The 20,325-nt window shown below is 43.0% G+C and overlaps 1 protein-coding gene across 1 annotated transcript in view; it reads right to left on the reverse strand.

The window, feature by feature from the left end:
- MYO10 (myosin X) overlaps positions 1–16,112 on the reverse strand; it is a 202,874-nt gene extending 186,762 nt beyond the window's left edge. Inside the window, exon 1 of the mRNA XM_033110207.1 lies at positions 15,563–16,112. Within this exon, the coding sequence (XP_032966098.1) occupies positions 15,563–15,583 (21 nt within the window). The 5' untranslated portion in view covers positions 15,584–16,112. The remainder of the gene's footprint in view (positions 1–15,562) is intronic.
- Positions 16,113–20,325: the final 4,213 nt, after the last annotated feature.

Below are 20,325 nucleotides of genomic sequence, written 5' to 3' on the forward strand. Positions count from 1 at the left end.
GCTCAGCCCTTACCAACATCCAGACTGCACACTTTATGACAGAGAATGTGTCTGCTGATAGAACCATGCTACTAGTTCTTTTCTTTTCAAACCACAAAATCTGTATTCATTAGGAATGAAAAACATGAGCAACTACCATTATCACCATCTTAACTGAACTACAGCTTTGAAAAGTTAATTTAAATGTAAACCACTGTCTTTTTAAAATCGCACATCGCTTGAAGGAGGATCAATCTCCCACGTAGTTTCTTACAATTTCACTCCTGGCTGTGAAAACCTAAAATTGCTCTAAAAAAAAATTATTCTTCATTTACAAAAAATGTATCCCTTAAGTTGAATGAAACAGCACTATTATCCATCGCTGCTGAAGCACATGTGAACAGTCCAAACGCCCAAATCTGTGACTCGACAGCTCAGGGGCCACTTATAACCACAAGGCACACTGAAGCTGTCCGCTCTTCAGATGACAGGCAAGATGCACAAAACTGCACAGAGATTCCAGTGCAAACAAGCCTCTTACAACATCGCCTCATGGGCATCTGGGCTTTATCAGAACACAGACAAAAGCCAAGAAAAATGACTGAGGAAATTCGGTGTGACCTTTGCCTTCAGTAGAGATGCTCCCCAGAAGCCTATAAAATATTTCACTGAAACTGTTCTTTGAATCTTCTCCCCAAACAGAACTCCTACTTTGCCTCTCACTCAGGATGAATGTTCTGTTGCTGCCATCACAAAAACAATTAGGACTGTTGTTTTTGTTTTGTCTATTTATAGGGAAGTTCCTTGTTCCAGCCGCCGGCAAAAATGGGTAATTCTTCCCGGGATCTTCTATCACATGACTTTGGTCTGCTCTCTAAGGAGAAGCAAATACACATTCCCAAAGATCTCTGCACACATCTTTCTACACAACCTACTGCCACCACCTCCAACTGAATTCGAGTTCCACAGAGCTGGACATATTTGAGTCCAAGTCCTGTTTCTACCACTTCCCAGCTGTGCACACTTGGGCCAATTACTTAATTTCTAAGACTCTGTATTATCATATGTTAAAATGGAGATGAGAATGGTACCAACTGCCTAAGACTGTTGGGGAGATGAAATAAATTAATCCACGTATAGAATTTAGCACAGTGCCAGCCCATGGTAAACGATCAATAAATTTTTACAAGTTAAACCAGATAAAAGAAAGTGCAGACGGCATGGAGGCTGAAAAGATACCACACTGGCTAAGCCACCCTCAGAGTTCCATTTATTCAGAGGGTTACCAAAATCCTCCACTATGTCAAATCCTAAGTATACACCGTATTTCCTCCTTGGACAAATAAACCACTGACTTGAGTTAGAGAACGCTTCCTAGAATATAATTTTTTTCTTTAAAAGGTAATTTTGTCCTAAGCTTGGTGTGATAAAAACAGGATATACCTTTTTTTTTTTTTTTTCCCAATAAGCTTCCAAAAATTCTGCTTTCCTTGAGGGAATAGCTATTCAACTTCATCAAACATTTTATAGTAACCCAGAAGACAACCCTTCCAAGGGCCTTTTATTCTTCTGAGGATATCCTATTTCCTTGTTTCACATGCACACGTCAACTCTAAAGATTCCCATTTAGGGATCTGGTGGAGGTTTAACAGCCCAGGGGCATTTTAAGAGACTCAAAGGATACAACCGGAAGTTATATTTCTGGCCCCATCATTTAGTGATAGATCTTTGGTAAAGTAACCTAGTTCTCTGTGCCTCAGGGTAAAAGGAATCTACTTGATATTGCAAAGATAACAGGCGAATAAAGATAAAGTTACATCCCCATTAAGAGCCCTGGGAACTCCCTGAGATTTTTCCACTCCAGAAGCACGTTTTTCTTAACACTGCATACAATCCGCAGAAGAGCAGGGCCTAAGGCAGCCAAACTAGAATGAGTTTTGCTCTCCACTTTTACTCTCAGAACTGATGACACGTTTTAATTTTTGTTGATAAAATACTGGAAAAGAACTACAGTGAAAAGACAGATGTACAAATTACCCTCCACAACAAATTCGAACAGTCCCTGACTTGCTTACTATCCAAAATATGCACAGCAGAATGCACTCCTCCTAATTTCACAACCAAAAGCTCCTTTTATCAGATGTTTTTGTCTTCTGATGCTTACTTTGAAAAACAGGAGATTCCATCTTCGAAATATTTATAGAAAAAGACACACTGGCCTTTTCAAAGCGACCTTAAGTGAAACACAGTTTTAGGACCTAAAATACAGTAAAGCTAACCTACCAGATCTGCCCAAAGGCAAGAAAGAAATTGTTACAGCTGAAAAATGTAGAAGCACCCTCCCGCCCTCACCCTTTTTAGACATTTTTGCTTTGTGATGGGGTTATCAGGATACCGCCTTGTTAATCATAGGTACTGCATTTCACGAGTTTCATTCTCTAGGGATTCTTGCAAAAGCAGGTGCCAAGCTCAACTTTAAGGATATGAAGTCAGGTGCAGACTATAAATTCTGGCATTAATTTTTTGCAGACCTTACGAACCACTGCGATTCTTGGATGTTTCTCTTGGTAACGTAGCTGTTTCATGAGAAATCTGTAAGCAGTTCAGAAGTACTGCCTACTGAAGACTCTCCTCCTTCTAACCAACAATACCTCTACCAGATGTGGACAAAAACCCTCCGGCAACATGGCCTTGGTAATACACATACTTTATTTCCCAAACCAACAGCTGTAAGAAGGGCAGCAATGGAAGAATTAGGAAAGGTCATCGGGTACAGAGATGTGTCATTAGACACCAAGGCCAAGATCATCCACTGCCTCGTATTGCCAATTACTAAGTACAGACGCGGAAGTAGAACAGTGAAGAAGGCTGGTAGGGGGGAAAAAAGGGATTCATTTGAGATACAGTGTTGGAGGAGATTCTACAGACACCCTGGGGACCCCCAGAAAGATGAACAAGTGGGTCCTAGAGCCAATTAAGCCTGAAACATCGCCAGAGGGAAAAACACAAAACGGCAGTGGTCCTACTTCGGGCACATCGTGAGAAGGCGGGATTCCTTGGAAAAGACAGTAATGCTGGGAAAACAGCATGCAGCAGGAAAAGAGGAAGACCAGACATGAGGTGGAAGGACGCCATAAGAGAAGCCACGGGCAGGCAGGAGTCTGCAGGAGCTGAGCAGGGCTGTGAGGACGGGACGTGGTGGACGTCACTCATCCACAGGGTCGCCGGGAGTCGGAACCAACTCAAAGGCATGTCACACACATTATGTACATACATATATGACATATTAGATTTCCTCATATATAAACTAGTTTCAACAAAGAAAGGAACAGCTCACCTACTTGCTGCTAAAACACCAGTCATTCTCTATACACATGCCTGCCGGAAAAAAAAAGGAGCAAGTAGACATTTTTCATATAAAACAGGAAGGAAAGGAAATTTACAAAGAAAGGAAATTTGTACATGGAGAAATTCTTTGATATTCAACCTCGGTGGTGAGCAGTAGATACAGGGGTCTCCCTAGGACACGGGACGTACTCTCCACCCAGGTTTTAATTATAAAAAGAAAAAGGGGGCAAGATCAGGGGTTCTGGGTGGAGACAGAGCCCAGTAGGCTAGCACGGAAATGGACAGAATGTGTGAGTGTGGTTCAGACGCACTGTCCCAGGTCTGGGGTAGCTGGACATGGACGGCCCAGTCGCCAGCTGATCAAGCGGGTGGGGGCTGTCTGCTCCCCACTCTGGCCTCTCTCGTCATGCTCTTCACTTGATGACCCGCTCACCAATGCCACCACCACATGACTAACTCAAGTCAGGACCTGAGTAAGGACACTTCCGAGGGCCTTCCAAGTCTTGGCTTCCACCAAAGAAATTCCCTCTCCTTTCAGTTTTACTGAGATACTGAAGGATGACAGGATTATCTTGTTGCATTTTTGTTTCGCGTCCCAAAAAGTCTGGGTTCCAACGTCCATTTGCTCACCGGGCTAGTCCACAGGGGCTGTCACATGTTAGGGCTGTGACACCGACAGCAGTACCCCTGCAAAACTAATTTTATTTCACGAAGTTTCTGTCTCGGGAAAGAGACCAGGGATAGGGATCTGCTCATTGTTATGATGATGAGAAAGGGTTCGAATACACCAGGTCCGACCAAAATTACCTCCAATTACTTGAGACAGAGTCACAAATCGAAACATTCCTTGATAACAGCACTTGAACTTACTGCAAGGAGTAAACAAGCAGGGCCAGGAGAATCGGAGCTCATAACAGCCACGGGGACAAAAACAGGGTAATTTATTATGCAAACACTTGCTGGTCTCAGAATGATAATGGAGCTCAGCCAACAGGTTGTAAATGAGTAAAACGGAGCTACCCATGCACCACACAACATGGGCAGGTCTCAAGGGCACTGAGGGGGAAAAGCCCACCTCAGAACGTTTACATACTGTCTGATTCATTTATATACGACTCACAAATGACAAAATTATACAGAACAGATTAGTAGTTACTCGGGGCTGGGGGGAAGTATTTCTCATGGGATTGGACGAAGCACGGAGAGTTCTGTGTTTGGATCGCGCTGGTGGTTACACAAATCTATACATGTGATAACACTGCTTAGAACTGCAACATGTGCATACAAATAAGTGTATGTAAAAACTGGTGAACTCTAAACGAGGTACGTAAGACTGTACCAACGTCAATTTCCTAGCTTTGATAGTGTACTACTGTTATGTAAGATGTCACCACAGGGGAAGTTGGGTGACAGGTACACAGCAGCTCGCTGTACTATTTTGGCAACTTCTGAGTCTATCATTTAAGAAAAAAAAAAAAAATCCCAGAATAAAACTGTACACCATATATGGGGAGAGGGCAATAGATACAACTTAGCTCAACGTGTTCTCAAAACTTTGATAGAACATGACTTCTTTTTGCTAGCAGAGAACAACTGTCAGCTTCATTACTCCGTACAGGGCAGCTCGTATTTCTCTAATGCTCCAGGGAGAGGATCTGAAAGGGAACTTAGGAAATGAGAGGTAAAACACCAGAAGGTTAAAACACCAACAAAAGCCAGAGGGCAGAGGGTACAGCTGGATGGGAATATTCTAACCAGACAGAACACCTTAACACATGACTTGGATGATAAACAACAGACTAAAACTTCAACACTAATATCTGGGTGCTCTCCATCACCCAAAGAGATGAAAAGCAATTAGGAATCAGTGTAAATGAGGAAGGGGGAAAAAAGCACTAGCGAGATCCAAATTTAAGCTGTGGCTATAAAAGTGCAGACACAGCACAGGGATTCTCAGCTGGAGCCACTTTGCGTGTGCCCCCTTCCTGGGGACATCTGGAGACATTTTTGGTTATCACAACTGAGGGATGTGAGTGCTACTGGCATCGAGTGATTGGAGGTCGAGGATACTGCTAAACCTCTTACAATGCGCAGGACAGGCCCTCATTACAAACATTGAAAATGTCAACGGCTGAAAACGTCAACGGTGAGGAGGATGAGAAGGCCTAGAAAGAGGGCCACTTGTCCACATCTGAAAATCTGAGGTGGGACACAACCAGAGGGACTATACACCTGGCCCTGAGCTCACATCTTAAAAGAATGAAATGTAGGCGGAAATAGACAGAAGCAAACCTGTATTAAACGATAACAGTATGCATTATAAAAGGTGTAGTGTCATTTGCACCTAGCACTCAACACTTCTATTTCAAAGTTTATGGAAAGCTTTCTTTGGGAGCAATTAATAAAAATAATACACCTTAAAGTGTCTCTCTCTCTCTCTCTCTCTCTCTCTCTCTCTCTCTCTCTCTCTCTCTCACACACACACACACACACACACACAGACACAAAACAGTGTTGTACGATCACAGAAATCCCTACAGTTAGAACCAGAACCACATAACTGTTGTGGCCCAGGGTTAACTCCCAAGGATACTTACAGTGCAAATGAATGAGAATTAAAAGAAAAATCCATACAAACAATAGCCTGAACAAATGGCCAATGGCTCCCCAGGCAGCATCAAGCCAGGTCCCCTGTGTGAGCTTTGGCCTTAAATGAACATCAGCAACTGCACTGGGATTTTCTCGGGGCTGGTGTGAATCAACAGCGGTGCTTGTAATTAACTGAGCAGAATGCCTCTCTCCTCCACTCTGGCTCAGAGAAGAAGCGAACAGGGGATGCAGAAATCTAGTTTTATGTGTTAGCCTCCTCCGTGAAACAATGCATGTCATTAAGAGCCTAACAAGAAGTTACTTGCGAAATCCCTCTTACTCTAAGTACATCACCACAGTGTGTCTCAGCTGTGCCTGCTGTAAGCTGCACTGACACCTCTCATAAAACTTTGGCTGCCAAATAATCTAAGTAAAAATGTGCAAAACCCTTTGATCAAACATCTCCATGCCCGGGATATGTTATCCTCAAGAAATAATCAGACAAGTGTGCGATGATCTAGGTACAAGAATGTTCATGTGCTGTCTTTTTAAAAAGCAAACAACTAGAAACAATCTAAAATGGTCATATAAATGATGGTATGTGCCCAAGAGCAGGCAGGGCCACTCTTAAATCCAGACACCTAGGATCCCTGCCTTGGGCTGGGTAGGCTTCAGAGTGCCTTGTACGTCACAAAGACAAAGACAAAGAAAAAAAAAAAAGCAAATAAACAGAAGTTCCTCAAATAAAGAGCGAATCATGGTCTTGGGTAAAAAATATTACTAATTTTGTAACTGCAGTATCAGTTATTTGATATGAACTATTGCTTACTATTAATAATATTAGCAAAAGCTTCCCAAACCCCAAGCAGAACAATTTTGCCCAGTTCACTTTAAAAAAATATTAGAGCAAAATTTCATCAATCAAAAAGGAACGAATGTGAAGCAAAATCAGTATTTCAAGAAAATATTTAAAAATCAGATTAAGGAAATAAAAACACGTGACTAGGAAGGAAGATTCATACACATACATAAACCCCAAACGTATTTTTAGAAAGACTATTTTCGGACCAAGATACATTAAGGTATAGACTCATCTGATAACAGACTTTTCATGAATTATCTTCTGTGTTCAGGTTTCTTTATAATACACACAACACTGAAAAGTTGGAAGAACAATTTAACAAATATTTGATGGGCCAGAGACTGCCTTAGGAAATGATGAGAATACACAAAATAGTGACTTAGATAATGAAATTACAAAATGTGGTACATCCTGCAACATCAATAATCTGTCATATGCAATCCTATTCCTTTTTAAATCTAAATATTGCTTCACAAAATTGACAATGCCAATAACTACTGTCCTGCCTTAACGAAGCAGGTCTTCTCCAAACTGAAACTAATAAAAAAGCAATCCAAGAACCACGACTCAAGAAAGATTTTCTACTTTGGCGTTACTGTCAATAAAACAAATTATTGTGAAACTCTTGACTATAACCATACTTAGTGATTCTGCTGAAACATGGGCAAGAAAAATACATTTATGGAAAAATATTACAGAACATGTTTTTTACTCATGCAAACACCACTGGCCCATCAACAGAACGTCCAGCACCTGCAACTATAATTATTTTCATTCATCATTGACAGTCTGACTTGCAGAAATAAAAACCATAGCTTTAAACATTTTTCGATTGTGTCCTAATGAAGGTATATCTGTCTAGGAGAAGACACTTTATTTACCAGTTTGTAAGCTTGATTTATAACTTTTAAATATATAGATAAGTGATATGGGGCCTGCATTTGTACTCTTATCCCTGGCCCTGACAATGACAGGGGCTGCCTGTACACATGCAAGTTTCTTGACATTCAAAGCTTTTCTCAATCAACTCTTAAATGACATATTTCACAAGTGTACTCTGATACCAACATACATACAGAGGTATAGAAAGTATATACCATATGACATTAAGAATAGGACTCAAGGAGTTTTTGTCTTCTTATAGCATTTTCTAAAATTTCTAAATTTAGTGCATATTCTTTGTGGGATTAAGAAAAAATGATTTAAGACTCAGAAAATATAGCAAATCTATACTTATCAAAAGCTCTTTTTTTTTTTTTTTAGCAAGAATACTCCTAATTCTAAACATATTCCTAATAACTTATCGTGTTTCCCCGAAAATAAGACCTAGCCGGACAATCAGCTCTAATGCGTCTTATGGAGCAAAAATTAATATAAGACCCGGTCTTATTTTAGTACAATATAAGACCGGGTCTTACATTAATATTTGCTCCAAAAGACGCATTAGAGCTGATTGTCCGGCTAGGTCTTACTTTCGGGGATACACGGTAACATCTATGAAGCTAATAAAACCCCAAAATATATTAACAGTAGGCTACACACAAGCATGCAATCTACTAGATAAACTTCTTTTAAGCAGAGTTTTAACACACAAAGTAGCTCTCACGAACAGACTATCCCAAGATAAGTGCACCTCTCCACAATATATTCCATGGTCAATGAATACTACTCACATGATATTAACTGACCTCAAAAAATGACATTTAAAAGAATTATGGGATTCTGTTGGGACCCAATGTTAGGTAAGAGAATACGTGAAAAAGCTACCTTCTAGTCCAGCACCCCTGTATCTCATTTTATCTTAGCTCTTAAATCACTGACAGGTAGTAAAGATAAGCGTGCCTACCCCAAAGTGCAAAAATTCAACCTTGCCTACCCTTCCTAATATAAATATCTCATTTTGTAAATTACCACAATGTCAAATGCTTTTATATGGAGGCAATTTTAATCCTGAAAGCAGCTACTGAGGCTTGGGTGAAGGCAGGGGTATTAAATGTACAGCTCCCATATGCTATTCCCTCACACTCTGGCTGTATTTCAACAGACGTGTCATGGCTTTGCCACGAGAACTCCAACACCTTTTCCTGTAACTGGCAGAGTCAGATGATATGATGCTATGTGACACAGACGCTAGATTTGAAATTGGGGACTCAAATTTCTTATGTTCGACCTGGCAGATACATCTTCCAAAAAATGTTTTCTTCAAGGAATTCTCTTTGAGAAATATTCCTCTCTGCTGTCAGTGATTGCTCCACGAGCATTAATAAGCTAACAAGTAAAACACAACTGATACGGAGAAACTGGGAAAAGTAGCCAGAAATCTTTACTCGAAAGAGAAGATTCCATCAGAAAACCTCAAAGAGCAATACTCCAATAAGTAATCGTTGGAATTGGGCAAAGAGTCTAACCCTTTCTTATAATAAAATAAACTCTTCTCAAAAATTGAATTCTCTAAGTGCCTTATTATACAAATCTTTCTACCGTCCTCATGAGTTTGGGACGAGAAACCACATCTTACAAGGAGACAGAAGGTGTTTGTCTTTCCTAAGTAAAAAACAAACCAAATAAAAATTAGTGCATGTTCAAAAGCTGATTCACGTTTTCCTGCTGGGTTTGCAATGTTTCTGGGGTGTGGACCACTTGTTTTTCCAAACTCCCATACAGTTTTCAACTCAAAAATCATATACCAACTGCCTATTGTACACGGCACTTTATCAAAGAGCCTGGAAATGATGACGCAAGCGTAAGACTAATGACACCAACAGGAAAGAAAAGCATGGCCGTGAAAAGAACAGAGGTTCTGAGACAGCCTATCCGGGTTCAAATCCTGGCTGTCACTTTCTAGCTGTGTGATGCTGGGATACTTACTTAACCTCTCTGTGGAGCCTTACTCACAGGGTTGTTAAACGGATTAAATGAGTTACGGAATGTAAAGGGCTCAGAACGTGAATGGCACATAGCAAGCACTCAACAAACATTAGCCACATGTATTATTGTCCTCAAAGAACTGTAAAACGCTTCATAATCAATGGAAAAAAGTTATGAGCTTCTCCCCTCCTGCCATAACAAAACATCTGTACTTGAGGGGGAAAATAACAACTATACAAGGATAGAATCCCATCCTTAAGGACCTCTCAGTGCAAACGAGGTGATAAAAACCTATACATGGGATATTTAACCTCTCACGGGTCTGTTTACTCATTTAAGAAGGGGGAAAATAAAAAGATACGTAAAGCCTCTAGCGAACAGGGGTAAATTCCTAAGAAGACCAGGATGGAAAGAGACAGAGCCACGTTCAGAGGATAGAGGGGTCATTATGAACTAGACCTGCCAAGGGTGGTTTCAAAAAGGAGCTGGATAGGCAGGCTATCCCGTCAGCACGGAGGGTGGCAAAAAAGGTACACAGCAGGACTAGTAACAGATCCTCTGGAGTTGAATCCGTGTGGGGGCAAAGCATAAAGAAAGTCACGGGAGGCCGGTTCGCTCCCTTGGAACCGGTGAGCACGGTGCTCTTCACGATAAGGTCGCCAGTTCGATCCCCGCATGGGCCACTGTGAGCTGCGCCCTCCACAATGAGACTGAAACAACTACTTGACTTGGAGCTGATGGGTCCTGGAAAAACACACTTAAAAAAATAAATGAAAAAGAGAAGGTTGCAAGATCAGAAGGCCTTGAAAGCCAGACTAAGGATTGTGAACTTGATTTTATAAGCAATATGGACATGCTTTAGATAGAATTCTGGAAATACAAAATCTGTGAGGAGTGTACAGGTGAACGGGAGCAAATTAATCAAGGCAATTCAGTCTGAGAAATGATACCGGGGAACAGCTCTGAGGCCCAATGTTCCTGCACCTCTGAGTGCTGGGATTTCAGTCACCATCCAGGGCCACTCTTTCTTAATTTCTAAGTTACTATAAATAACTTCTTATTATTACTCACCCACTGCGGGCCAAATGCTTTGTAAATCTTATCTCGAATTCTCCTAATTACTACACAAGGTCAACACTATTATGGCCACTTACAGAACAGAGAAATAAAGGCCAGGAAGGACGGGTAACCTGGCCGAGATCCCACAGGTGGGAGGGGTGCAGCCAGGCTCCCAGAGGCCACATCTTCTCTACCTTTAAGGATGAGATGCTTTTCACTCTGCCTAGAGGCCTTTAGACATGGGGGAAGTATTGCCAAGCTTAAAGGAGAACGCTGTTTGCTCATTCTTGAATATTCCCTGCAAATGAATGACATGAAGAAGTTACGCAGCAGTTACTCTGAATGCAAAACCCTGAAGCTCATTAATAAGAAGGTACTCTATTTCCTACTAATCTCAACAGAAGAGCTCATTCAAGGCTCGTGTCTTTACAGGTGACCCCACTTAAAGCCAGGGGAACTGGGCAAGCAAACACTCAGCTGACTCCCTCCACCACTCTGCTTAACAGTGACAGCCCTGCCCACGCCGGTTTGGGCCTGATTTTGTGAGCGGTCAGAGCAGAACAGCAGGCCACATGATAAGGGGGGTTGGGGGGAAGGCGGCCCCGCCTGGCCAGGGAGATCAGGGCTCCCTGCTCAAAACAACTGTCTTGCTCGCAGCTGCTCCCAGAGCTTTGCTGTCCCCAATGTGACAGGGGCCAAAGAAGGAGTACTTGACAATAGAAATCAGTACAGAGTGTGCAGAAAAGGCAAGGCACTAAAACGCCATTGTGAGAAAAGGGGACACCAGCGGATGTTCTGATTCTATTTTATAGTTGTCAAACAGGTGGGCTTCGGGACTTCGTGGGACAAGCAAGTCCTCAGTGCTTCCCTTCTGCCCTAGAGAGATGATTTGGGAGGAGGGAAGGAGCTGCCGAAAATAACGGTCCTATTTTTGTTTTTCTTTACCAAGAAATATCAATAAGCTCTAAAACAAAACAGAACACTATGAAAAGGGGAGAAAATAGACTCAATAACTCTTTACAGCTCAAAAAGCTATTTGAACAACTCCAGGTAACAACCAAAACCAAGATACCTTCCCAAAATGAGTGGAAAGGAGGAAGGTGTTTCCACTTAACCTCGTTCAAGTTCGGTTTGTTCCAAACCAGAATGAACCAGGTTGTAAGAAGTATTGGAAAACATTCCAGCTATACTTAACAATTTATCCCTTAAAACATTAATACCTGCTTTCTATATCTGTATTTATGACTAGCATATTTATGTACATTTTACATATTTATGATGAAAAATCAAAGCATTTGTATATGCCCCATTAATAATCCTCAAAAGATCTTTTGCTTGAACAGCCATTATGCCACACCTATTCCTAATAGAGAAAACCGAAAAGTAGGGCTTATTCATATGTTCAACTAGTAGGTACTGACTTGCCCCTCCAGTGTTCTACACACTGTCCTTGGCCTTGAGACACAGAAATAGTGTCTACTTCAAAATCTCAACAACACATTTGCACAGCGGTCTTGACACTTTGCTGGTTGAGCCTTTTCAGTTTGCTTTTTTTTTGTTTTTAATTGTTTCTGGTTACAAATACAGCAAAACTTAAGTTTTTGCCTGCAGCAACCTTTATAACAAATTTCCTCCAAAGGCTGAAACAACAAGTTTTCAGGGAAGTGCACGTGATTTCTAGAGAAGCCATAAAGATTTAAGGCAGGCCATGAAGAAACAAACTCCATTGGGGAGCGTGGGGGGCTCAATTCCTCCAATGGCGGGGTACATTTTGAAGTCAGTAGCCACCAGCTGACAGAGTAAGCCTCATAAGCTTCCCACCGGCCTGGACAGCAGGAAGCTATCTGATGCTACTTAAAGCAGGCAGTCGCAGGCAAGAAAGCTGTGCCCACAACACACACAGGAATTCATTCCACAAGGCAACTGTTTCGTGGATCTAGCTCAACTGGGAGTGATTTTGCTCCCCGTGGTTCATTTGGCAATGTTTGCAGATATTTTAGTTGTCATAATCTGGGGGCGCTACTAGCATCTAGTGGGTATCCTGTTTTCCCCGAAAATAAGACCTAGCCGGACAATCAGCTCTAATACATCTTTTGGAGCAAAAATTAATATGAGACTCAGTATTATATTATACCCGGTCTTATATTACAGTAAAATCAGACCAGGTCTTATATTAACTTTTCCCCTAAAAGACGCATTAGAGCTGATTGTCCGGCCCGGTCATATTTTCGGGGAAACACGGTAGAGGCCAGGGATGCTGCTCAATATCCTATAAGGCACAGGACAGCCCCCCAGCAACAAAACACAAACCGGCCCCAAATGACAACGGTATCCAGTTCGAGAGACCCTAGTCACACTCTAAACATTAGCTGCCAGTCCCAGGTGGCCCCCATTTCCCTATTATTTGGCCATTCATACACGAAGCGAAGACATGCAACATCTCGTTCAAAATTTTTTTGTCGTTAGCATTACCTTCAAATTGTTGTCCAACAAGCACCAAGTCATTATGCCTAATTCACAACGGGAAAAGTCACCAAAGCACAAGACACCACTTAGCGAGGGAGCCCTACGATTTGGCTGTCCTGGGAAACACATTGCTTCCACACATACAGTTTCTACTCTAACATGACATTACACGATTTCCTTCAGTGGACAGTTCAACAAAAGGATGTTCTGTTATAAGACACTCAACAGATAGAGGCAGGATCTATGTTGAGTTTGTCTCCAATGAATAATACAGCACTGTGCAGCCTGACTGGCCCTGCAGGCTCCACCTTAGGAGCGGAACTTTAAAGGCTGATGAGAAATTAATGTTGTAATACAAAGACATCCCAAGATAAAAAGTATGCCTTTAAATAAATGACAATGCCCCCCAAATACTCAAATCACCAGCAACAGAGGAAAAAGATTCTGGATTCTCTTAACAAGCTCTTCAACCTTGGGCAAGCGACTTAACATCTTTGGGTTAAGATACTTCATCTAGGAAATGAAGGGGATGAAGCAGATGATCGCTAACGGCTAACTTCAATATTCTACTAATCACTGAAATAAAATCCAACACCAAGGTCTCTTTATACTGAACCAAGGCATAATGTAAGGAAAAAGTTTTTCAACCAGAGAAGTGAGGGCAGGTTGCGACTGTCCCACGTTATCCTGCAGTTCCCCCCACTTGCACTAGGGGACAGAGTTCTCCCCAAGGGGAGGGCACGGACCTCCTGTGGTCTACAGACAGGCTTCAGGCGGACTGGGACCCTAACAACCCGAATACAAAGTCTGTCTCATTATATTTCTTTCCGGGCCCAGAATACAAAAACAAAATAAAGCCAAAAAAAGTTAAGACTTAGTGTCCTGCAGGCAGAGCCAACCTAGGTTTTCTTACAGATGAAGGCAATTAAACCCAGCCCACTGGTCTTTCATCATTGGTTAAGCTGCAATTCCTCAAAAAGTTCTGGTGCCTTCTTACAGGAATGAGAAAAAATATCTACGGATTAGTAAATGTTACAGTCTCACTATTATAGAGCTCATTCTTTAAGAAATAAAAAGTAAAAATATGTATTAATGGATGACTAATTTCTTTCCAGCCCACCTCTCACAGTGAATGTGGGCACCACATGTGAGACGCCACTTTGAAAAAACTGGATATTACTGTTACACAAAAATATATTTATAACTGTGGCCATTATAAATAGTTGTCTAAGTGGGCATCCAGAAACCAGAACGACTGGAAATATTATACCCAACTAAGTCTGATACAGCAAGTTAGCATACAAACCCTCACCAATGTAATTTGCTGGAAGATTCCAAAACTGTCCTAGATTCCCAAAACACCCCCTGGCTTTCAATGAAAAGCACATCAGCCTCCCTTAAGTCAACGACGTTTACTCTGAGCCACTTCAAACCTCAAACTTAAACAGAATTTATTAAATAAACACAACCAAGAACGGAAAGGGAGCCAAGAAACCACAGTAACTCTCGATCCCAGATTTAAAAAAAAAAAGAAAAGAAAGAAAGAAAGAAAAAAAAAGGATTCTCAAGTCAAGGGTTTCAAGTAACTGCGGTGTCCTGCCCTCAATGACCATAAAAGGGGCATCAGTTTAATCTTTTTAAATAGTCACTGTGTGCTCTAAATGATTTTCTTTACATTCAAATTTAAAATCTGCCAAAGACAGCACAAATACTTGATCTTCTGATCTCACCCTCTGGAATGATCTCAAACCCTAAAAGAGCACTTCTAGGTGAGAACCAGAAGCTACGCAGACTGCAAAGGTCCGGCCAGCGGAGAACACCGGGAATGATTAAACCCTCGTCTCCCCCTGCTCACACTTCATTAAGCCGTCTCCCCTGGAAGTGTTTGCAGCCCTCTCACAGGAAGCCCGCACGTTTTGTAAAGGAAATACCAGACCTTTCTTGGAGAAAGGCACGTCCCGGTCGAACATTTTATTGGGCTTCCTGCACCCAGGCAGTCGAGCAAGCAGATGTCCTGGCCGGGCCCCGGCGCCCGCTGCCTCACCTCGCCCGGAGCGCCGCAGGGACACCCGCGATCCAGCCACCCACGCAAAAGGAAGCTCACTTTGCTACCTCCCGGGGCAAAGTGGAAGCGCGGGACATAACAAAACGTGCCTCGGCTTACTCATCCGGAGGCTCCCCCAGGTGTGTGTGTGTGTGTGTGTTGGGGGGGGTGATTTCTGGCGACTCCCGGAAAGTCTCGTTCTCTGGGGCTTAGGGAAGGTCCCAGGCGGGCGCGCAGCGCGGTGGGCAGATCTTTGCCCTGCGGGCATCGAGGCCAGGTCCCGCCAGGAAGGGAGCCCGCGCCGGGTTCCCGCAAAGCAGTCCCAACGGGGCCGCGAGCGCACTCACCTCGGGGAAGAAGTTGTCCATTGTTCCAGTGCGCTCCCCAACTTGCCCGAGTCCGGCGTCCAGCTCGCGGAAGTCAACCCAGCAGAAGGTCCCGGGAAACCATGCGTGTCACGGCGCGACTCCCAGGAACTCGAGCCCTCGGGGCTCCTCCGCTGCCATCGCCTGATCCCCTTCTCGTCTTTCGCACCTTTTGTTTGCCCAAACCCAAGTCTCTAACTCATCCGTCCCAAACGCAGCCTTTGTCTCCTCTTTCTCCAAGTTCCTCACTTCTGGGCGCAGCGCTAGCGAGCGGAGAACAGCTGGTGGCACATTCTTCCCTCCGGCTGGGGGAGGGCGGCGGGGGGCTTGGGAGTGCGTCCCCTCTCTCTGCGCTCCGGCCAGAGGCGCTCGGCGCGGGCAGGGGAACAGCGGCCACAAAGCGAGCCCCGAGTCGCTCTCCCCACGCGAGCGCCGCCGCGGTGAGTATCTGGGCGCCGCGTCTCAGGCGCCTCACCGCGGCTTAGAGACTTGCAGACAGGAGCACAGGCTCCGCCCCGCTCGCTCGCCCGGCCACGCCCACTAGCCCGCCTCGCCTCGCCCCGCCCCTCCAGGAGCTGAGCCCCGCCCACTCAGCAGGACCCTACTCAACCTCCTCTCCCCAGCCCTCCGCCAACCCCATCCCGCGCTTCCGCAGGGTCGGCCCCGCCCGGCCAGCGCGCCCCGCCCCACCTACCACCCAGGCCCCGCCCGCTCTGCCCCCCAGGCTTCCGCAGGCTCCGCGGCGGTCAGGGAAGGCGGGGCCGGTGCGGCTCCCACTCCTGTCCCCGCCTCCCCACCTAGGGGCGGGCGGGGGAGTTGACTCTTCCCTTTGGTGATAGAGACCAAATAGTAACCCGGGAAGAGAGGGTGGGGGTTTCTTTTGTGTCTTTGATCTTTAGCAGACCCTGGAACCCGCTCAACACGGATCTCATTAATGCAGCTCGGCAGATGAGCGACCCCGGGGAAGGAAGCGGGGTCCGCGGAGCTGCCCCGGCTTGTTGGGCCAGATCAAAGCGGAGAACGGAGGCTAATCAGAATTTCTGGAAGCTGTCTTGCCGTGTTGAGTTTCTTTCCTGCAGTCAGGTTAACAGACGTTTTCATAGCAGCGGGGGAAAATAGTTTTGTAAACTGGAAGAGGACGTGGCGAATTGCACCTTTTAAAAACGTAACCTTTTTCTGGGACGTAAAGGAAACAGACAAATGGAAGTGAGATGCATGAGGGATCAAACCCACATGGTACTGAGTCCTGGTTTCCTCTAGGGCAGCTCCTCAAACTTTAGCGTGCACTGGAATTACTCGGGAATCTTGTTAAAATGCAGATTGGAATTCTGTGGGGCGAGAGCTGACACTCTGCGTTTCTAACAAGATCCCAGGTGCCTTCAAAGGGTGGCACCTGGCCCTGTGTGGTCTGCAAACTGGAGCCTGTCCGTAACAGAGACATGGAGAGCAATGGTTTTTTAAAAGAGAAACTTTTAAAAAATGCCACGACATTCGAGCGCATGACCGGTGGACTCTTTGAACCGAATATAAACCAGTTTGGGTGTTGTCAGACTCCGTGGTGAGTCATACCTGGCACAGGAGGGATCTCATATTGGTACCTGGCAGATTGGAAACAGAAATGACTGGTTCTTCGCCACAAATTGTTTGAGACGCTCTCTCTGGGGGATTTGCCAACTGCTACTCATCCTTTAAAACTCAAGTCGGAATGTCACATCTTCCAAGGGAAGCCTACCCAGAGAAGCCAAGCCACTCTCTTGATTCCAGCTCCACCTAACGACTGGGTGTGGCTTATTCCTAAAACTGTTGAAGAAACTATATCATGTTCTACTCATCTTTGCTTGGGAAAATGGGAGTTTCTTAAAAGGAAACTGTGCTTTAAAATTTGTATCTCCAGTCTGTCTCAGAGAATGAATGAATGAATGAAACATCCTTCTGTAATCCTTGTGTGGAATTCCAAGCTTATTTGTAAGCCATCTCAGAACAGTTCTCCAGTATTAATATCACTGTATTCACCCCACGTCCCTTTGGAAAGAGTCAAGGTATAAATTAGTAATATTGTGCTATGCTATTGCCCTGTTTCACAGGTTTACACACATAAGCCATTAAAGATTGTGTACCAGGCTGCAAGGAAAGTAAAGCTGGAGCGAGGATAAATACCAACAACTCAGGCACCATCCAAAGTGCTTAGTCAAATGAGTCCTGCTGCCACCTGTGTTCAGATATGGGCACAGAACAATTATAGTCATTATGGTATTAATCTGCACAGAACATCTTTCAAGAGAAATTATCAGGCAGCGTGTTCTAATGAGTGTGTGGGTGTGGCTTGGTTCCCAGCATCAGCCCAGCCACCACTGTGTTGGGTGGCCTTGGCCAAGACACCTTCCAATACTGGCTCATCAATTGTAACAAATGTATCACACTAATCCAACATGTTAATAATAAAGGAAATTGGGGAGACGTGGCAGTGAGGATATATGGGCACCTTCCCCTCAATTTTTCTGTAAACCTAAAACGCCTCAAAAAAGTCATTTCCTTGGTGAGTAAGAATATGGGGTAAATAGTTTCCCCCCCAACATGACTCACATAAAGAATTGTGAGCCACATCCAATACATAAAGGTTTGAATTTTACTGCATTGTTATAAGTCTTTAAAAAGTTTACACCACCTTACCAAAATCCTCTGGGATTCACCTTCTGTTAGGTTGTTAAAAAAGAAAAACAAAACCAAACCTGATTCCTAATCTCAGGAATGGGCTGGGTGCCTAAGAATCTGCATTTTAGTAAGCACCCAAGTAGGCGATTCTGACTGTGAGAATCACCACTTCAGGTTGTCAGAATTCATCAGATTTCCCTTGTAAATGCACATTCTCAAAAAGGTGTGAAGATAAACTGAGCAACAAGACTCTTTGCCGAACAAATAGCAAAGTGCAAATAGCAAAATAGCAAATAGCAAAAAGCAATGTTATTTTAAGCATTCTAAATAGGATATCTAACTTTCAAGTATTTGGGGTTGAATCAGTTGTTTAAAAGGGCTGTATTAAATTTACAAGGGCTTTGACAAAATTGGACAGAGAAGGGAAGTATTTTAAATCAATAGATTTCTAAGAATTTCCACTGTTATTACCATTTTTTAAAAATTAAATGCTTCCTTTCAAGGATCTGTGCTACCCATTGGTCAAAGCTGTTTGGGCTAAAACAGTTACAACCTGCCCTCTATGAAGTGAGTTAGAGGCTCAAGAATGTAATGCCAAAATGGGCACATTCTCTGAGGCAAAATTCCTTCTCAATTATCCTACTTAGTTCTCAAAGACACCATATTAATGGAGTGTTGTATTTTCGAATTAAAACATCCAAAAAAGCTCAAGTTACGTTCTCTTATGTAGCTGTATAAATTAATCCACACTCGACCAAAACATTTTAATATAGATGGGACCATTTTGCCACTTTAAGGAATAATTATGTATGCATATATGTGAGTGAAGTAATACAATCTTCCTCTGTTTTTGTTTTCCACCATGTGTTTGTTTTTAGTTGAAATGGCTTGTCCTAACTTCCTTTTGTAATTTCAAATTGAATTCCTTTGTTGTTATTCTGTTGCTTTTTAGCAGCTCCTAATCTGGATGTATTTTAGTGTGTAGAATCTTTTCCATTACCTTTGTTTTTATAAAATACTCACCTCTAATTGCTCCAATGAGAGTAATGGTTTAATTACTAGTTACAGAAAGGGAAAGTTCTGGAAGTTCTTTCACACAAATTAGAAGTTAATAACTGACACAACTCTAAAACACTGTTTTTCATGCTTAATTAGACAGCATTTCATCCTTTCCGGTTACTTATAGTCTTGAATGTTTAAAAATTCACTTGTGTTGGCCTTTTTGAACAAAAAGAAAATTAAGGGAAAATTTAAATGTTCTGTAAATTTTTAGACAAATGTTTCTTTTACTTTTCACAACTGGAAATTCAAAAGTCCTGAAAGGAATTTTTTTCATGTGAAACTGAAAATAATTGTGAAAGACTTCTATAGAAAAAATAAAATTTGGGGGTGGGGAGAGGACTTGAAATCCTACACATTGTAGTAGAATTAAACGAGTACAAAAGAATAAACACAAAGATAAATCAGGGATAAGACATTCAAAAAACTGATTTGCTAGCAGTCATTTTTCTAAACAAGATGGGCTAGGGCTAGATGAAATTTACCTCCTCAGAGAGCACTCAGTGGACAGTTGAATCTGACTAAATCCCCATCGCTTCAAACTACAACTGAAAATGCTTTCTAAATTGAGATCCTGCACCAACACAGAGAGTTGTTTTCAGAAGCTAATCCATTTCTATGTGAAGTGCTTGGTCCCAGTCCTGTTGAGTGTGATAAATAAATGGTATACATCCTGGAAATACTTGGTGATGATATATTCTGCCCCCATTGGACTATGTTCAACAGCTCCCTTCTCTCTCTGTTGTGTCTTCATGCTCCCACTCTTCTCTGACAGTGACTCCGAGGGTGACTTTCCAGCTCTTCACCTCTGTCGTTAATGCTGATAATGTTTACCAGTTCCAAACCTTGTGCCCTCTCTTATTCCTCCCCCTTCCAGCATCTTCAGTCTTTTCTGCTCATGTTATCCAAGCCAATAAATGTGTCTATTCTACTTGCAAATGGCAGCTTCTTAACCCACTTGCTCCCTAACCTATTGGGACATCTCTCTTCAAACCCCCAACTTATCACTGTCTACACTTCATCCCCAAGCAATC

Source organism: Rhinolophus ferrumequinum, chromosome 7, assembly GCF_004115265.2.
Source record: "Rhinolophus ferrumequinum isolate MPI-CBG mRhiFer1 chromosome 7, mRhiFer1_v1.p, whole genome shotgun sequence".
Classification (NCBI taxonomy): domain Eukaryota; kingdom Metazoa; phylum Chordata; class Mammalia; order Chiroptera; family Rhinolophidae; genus Rhinolophus; species Rhinolophus ferrumequinum.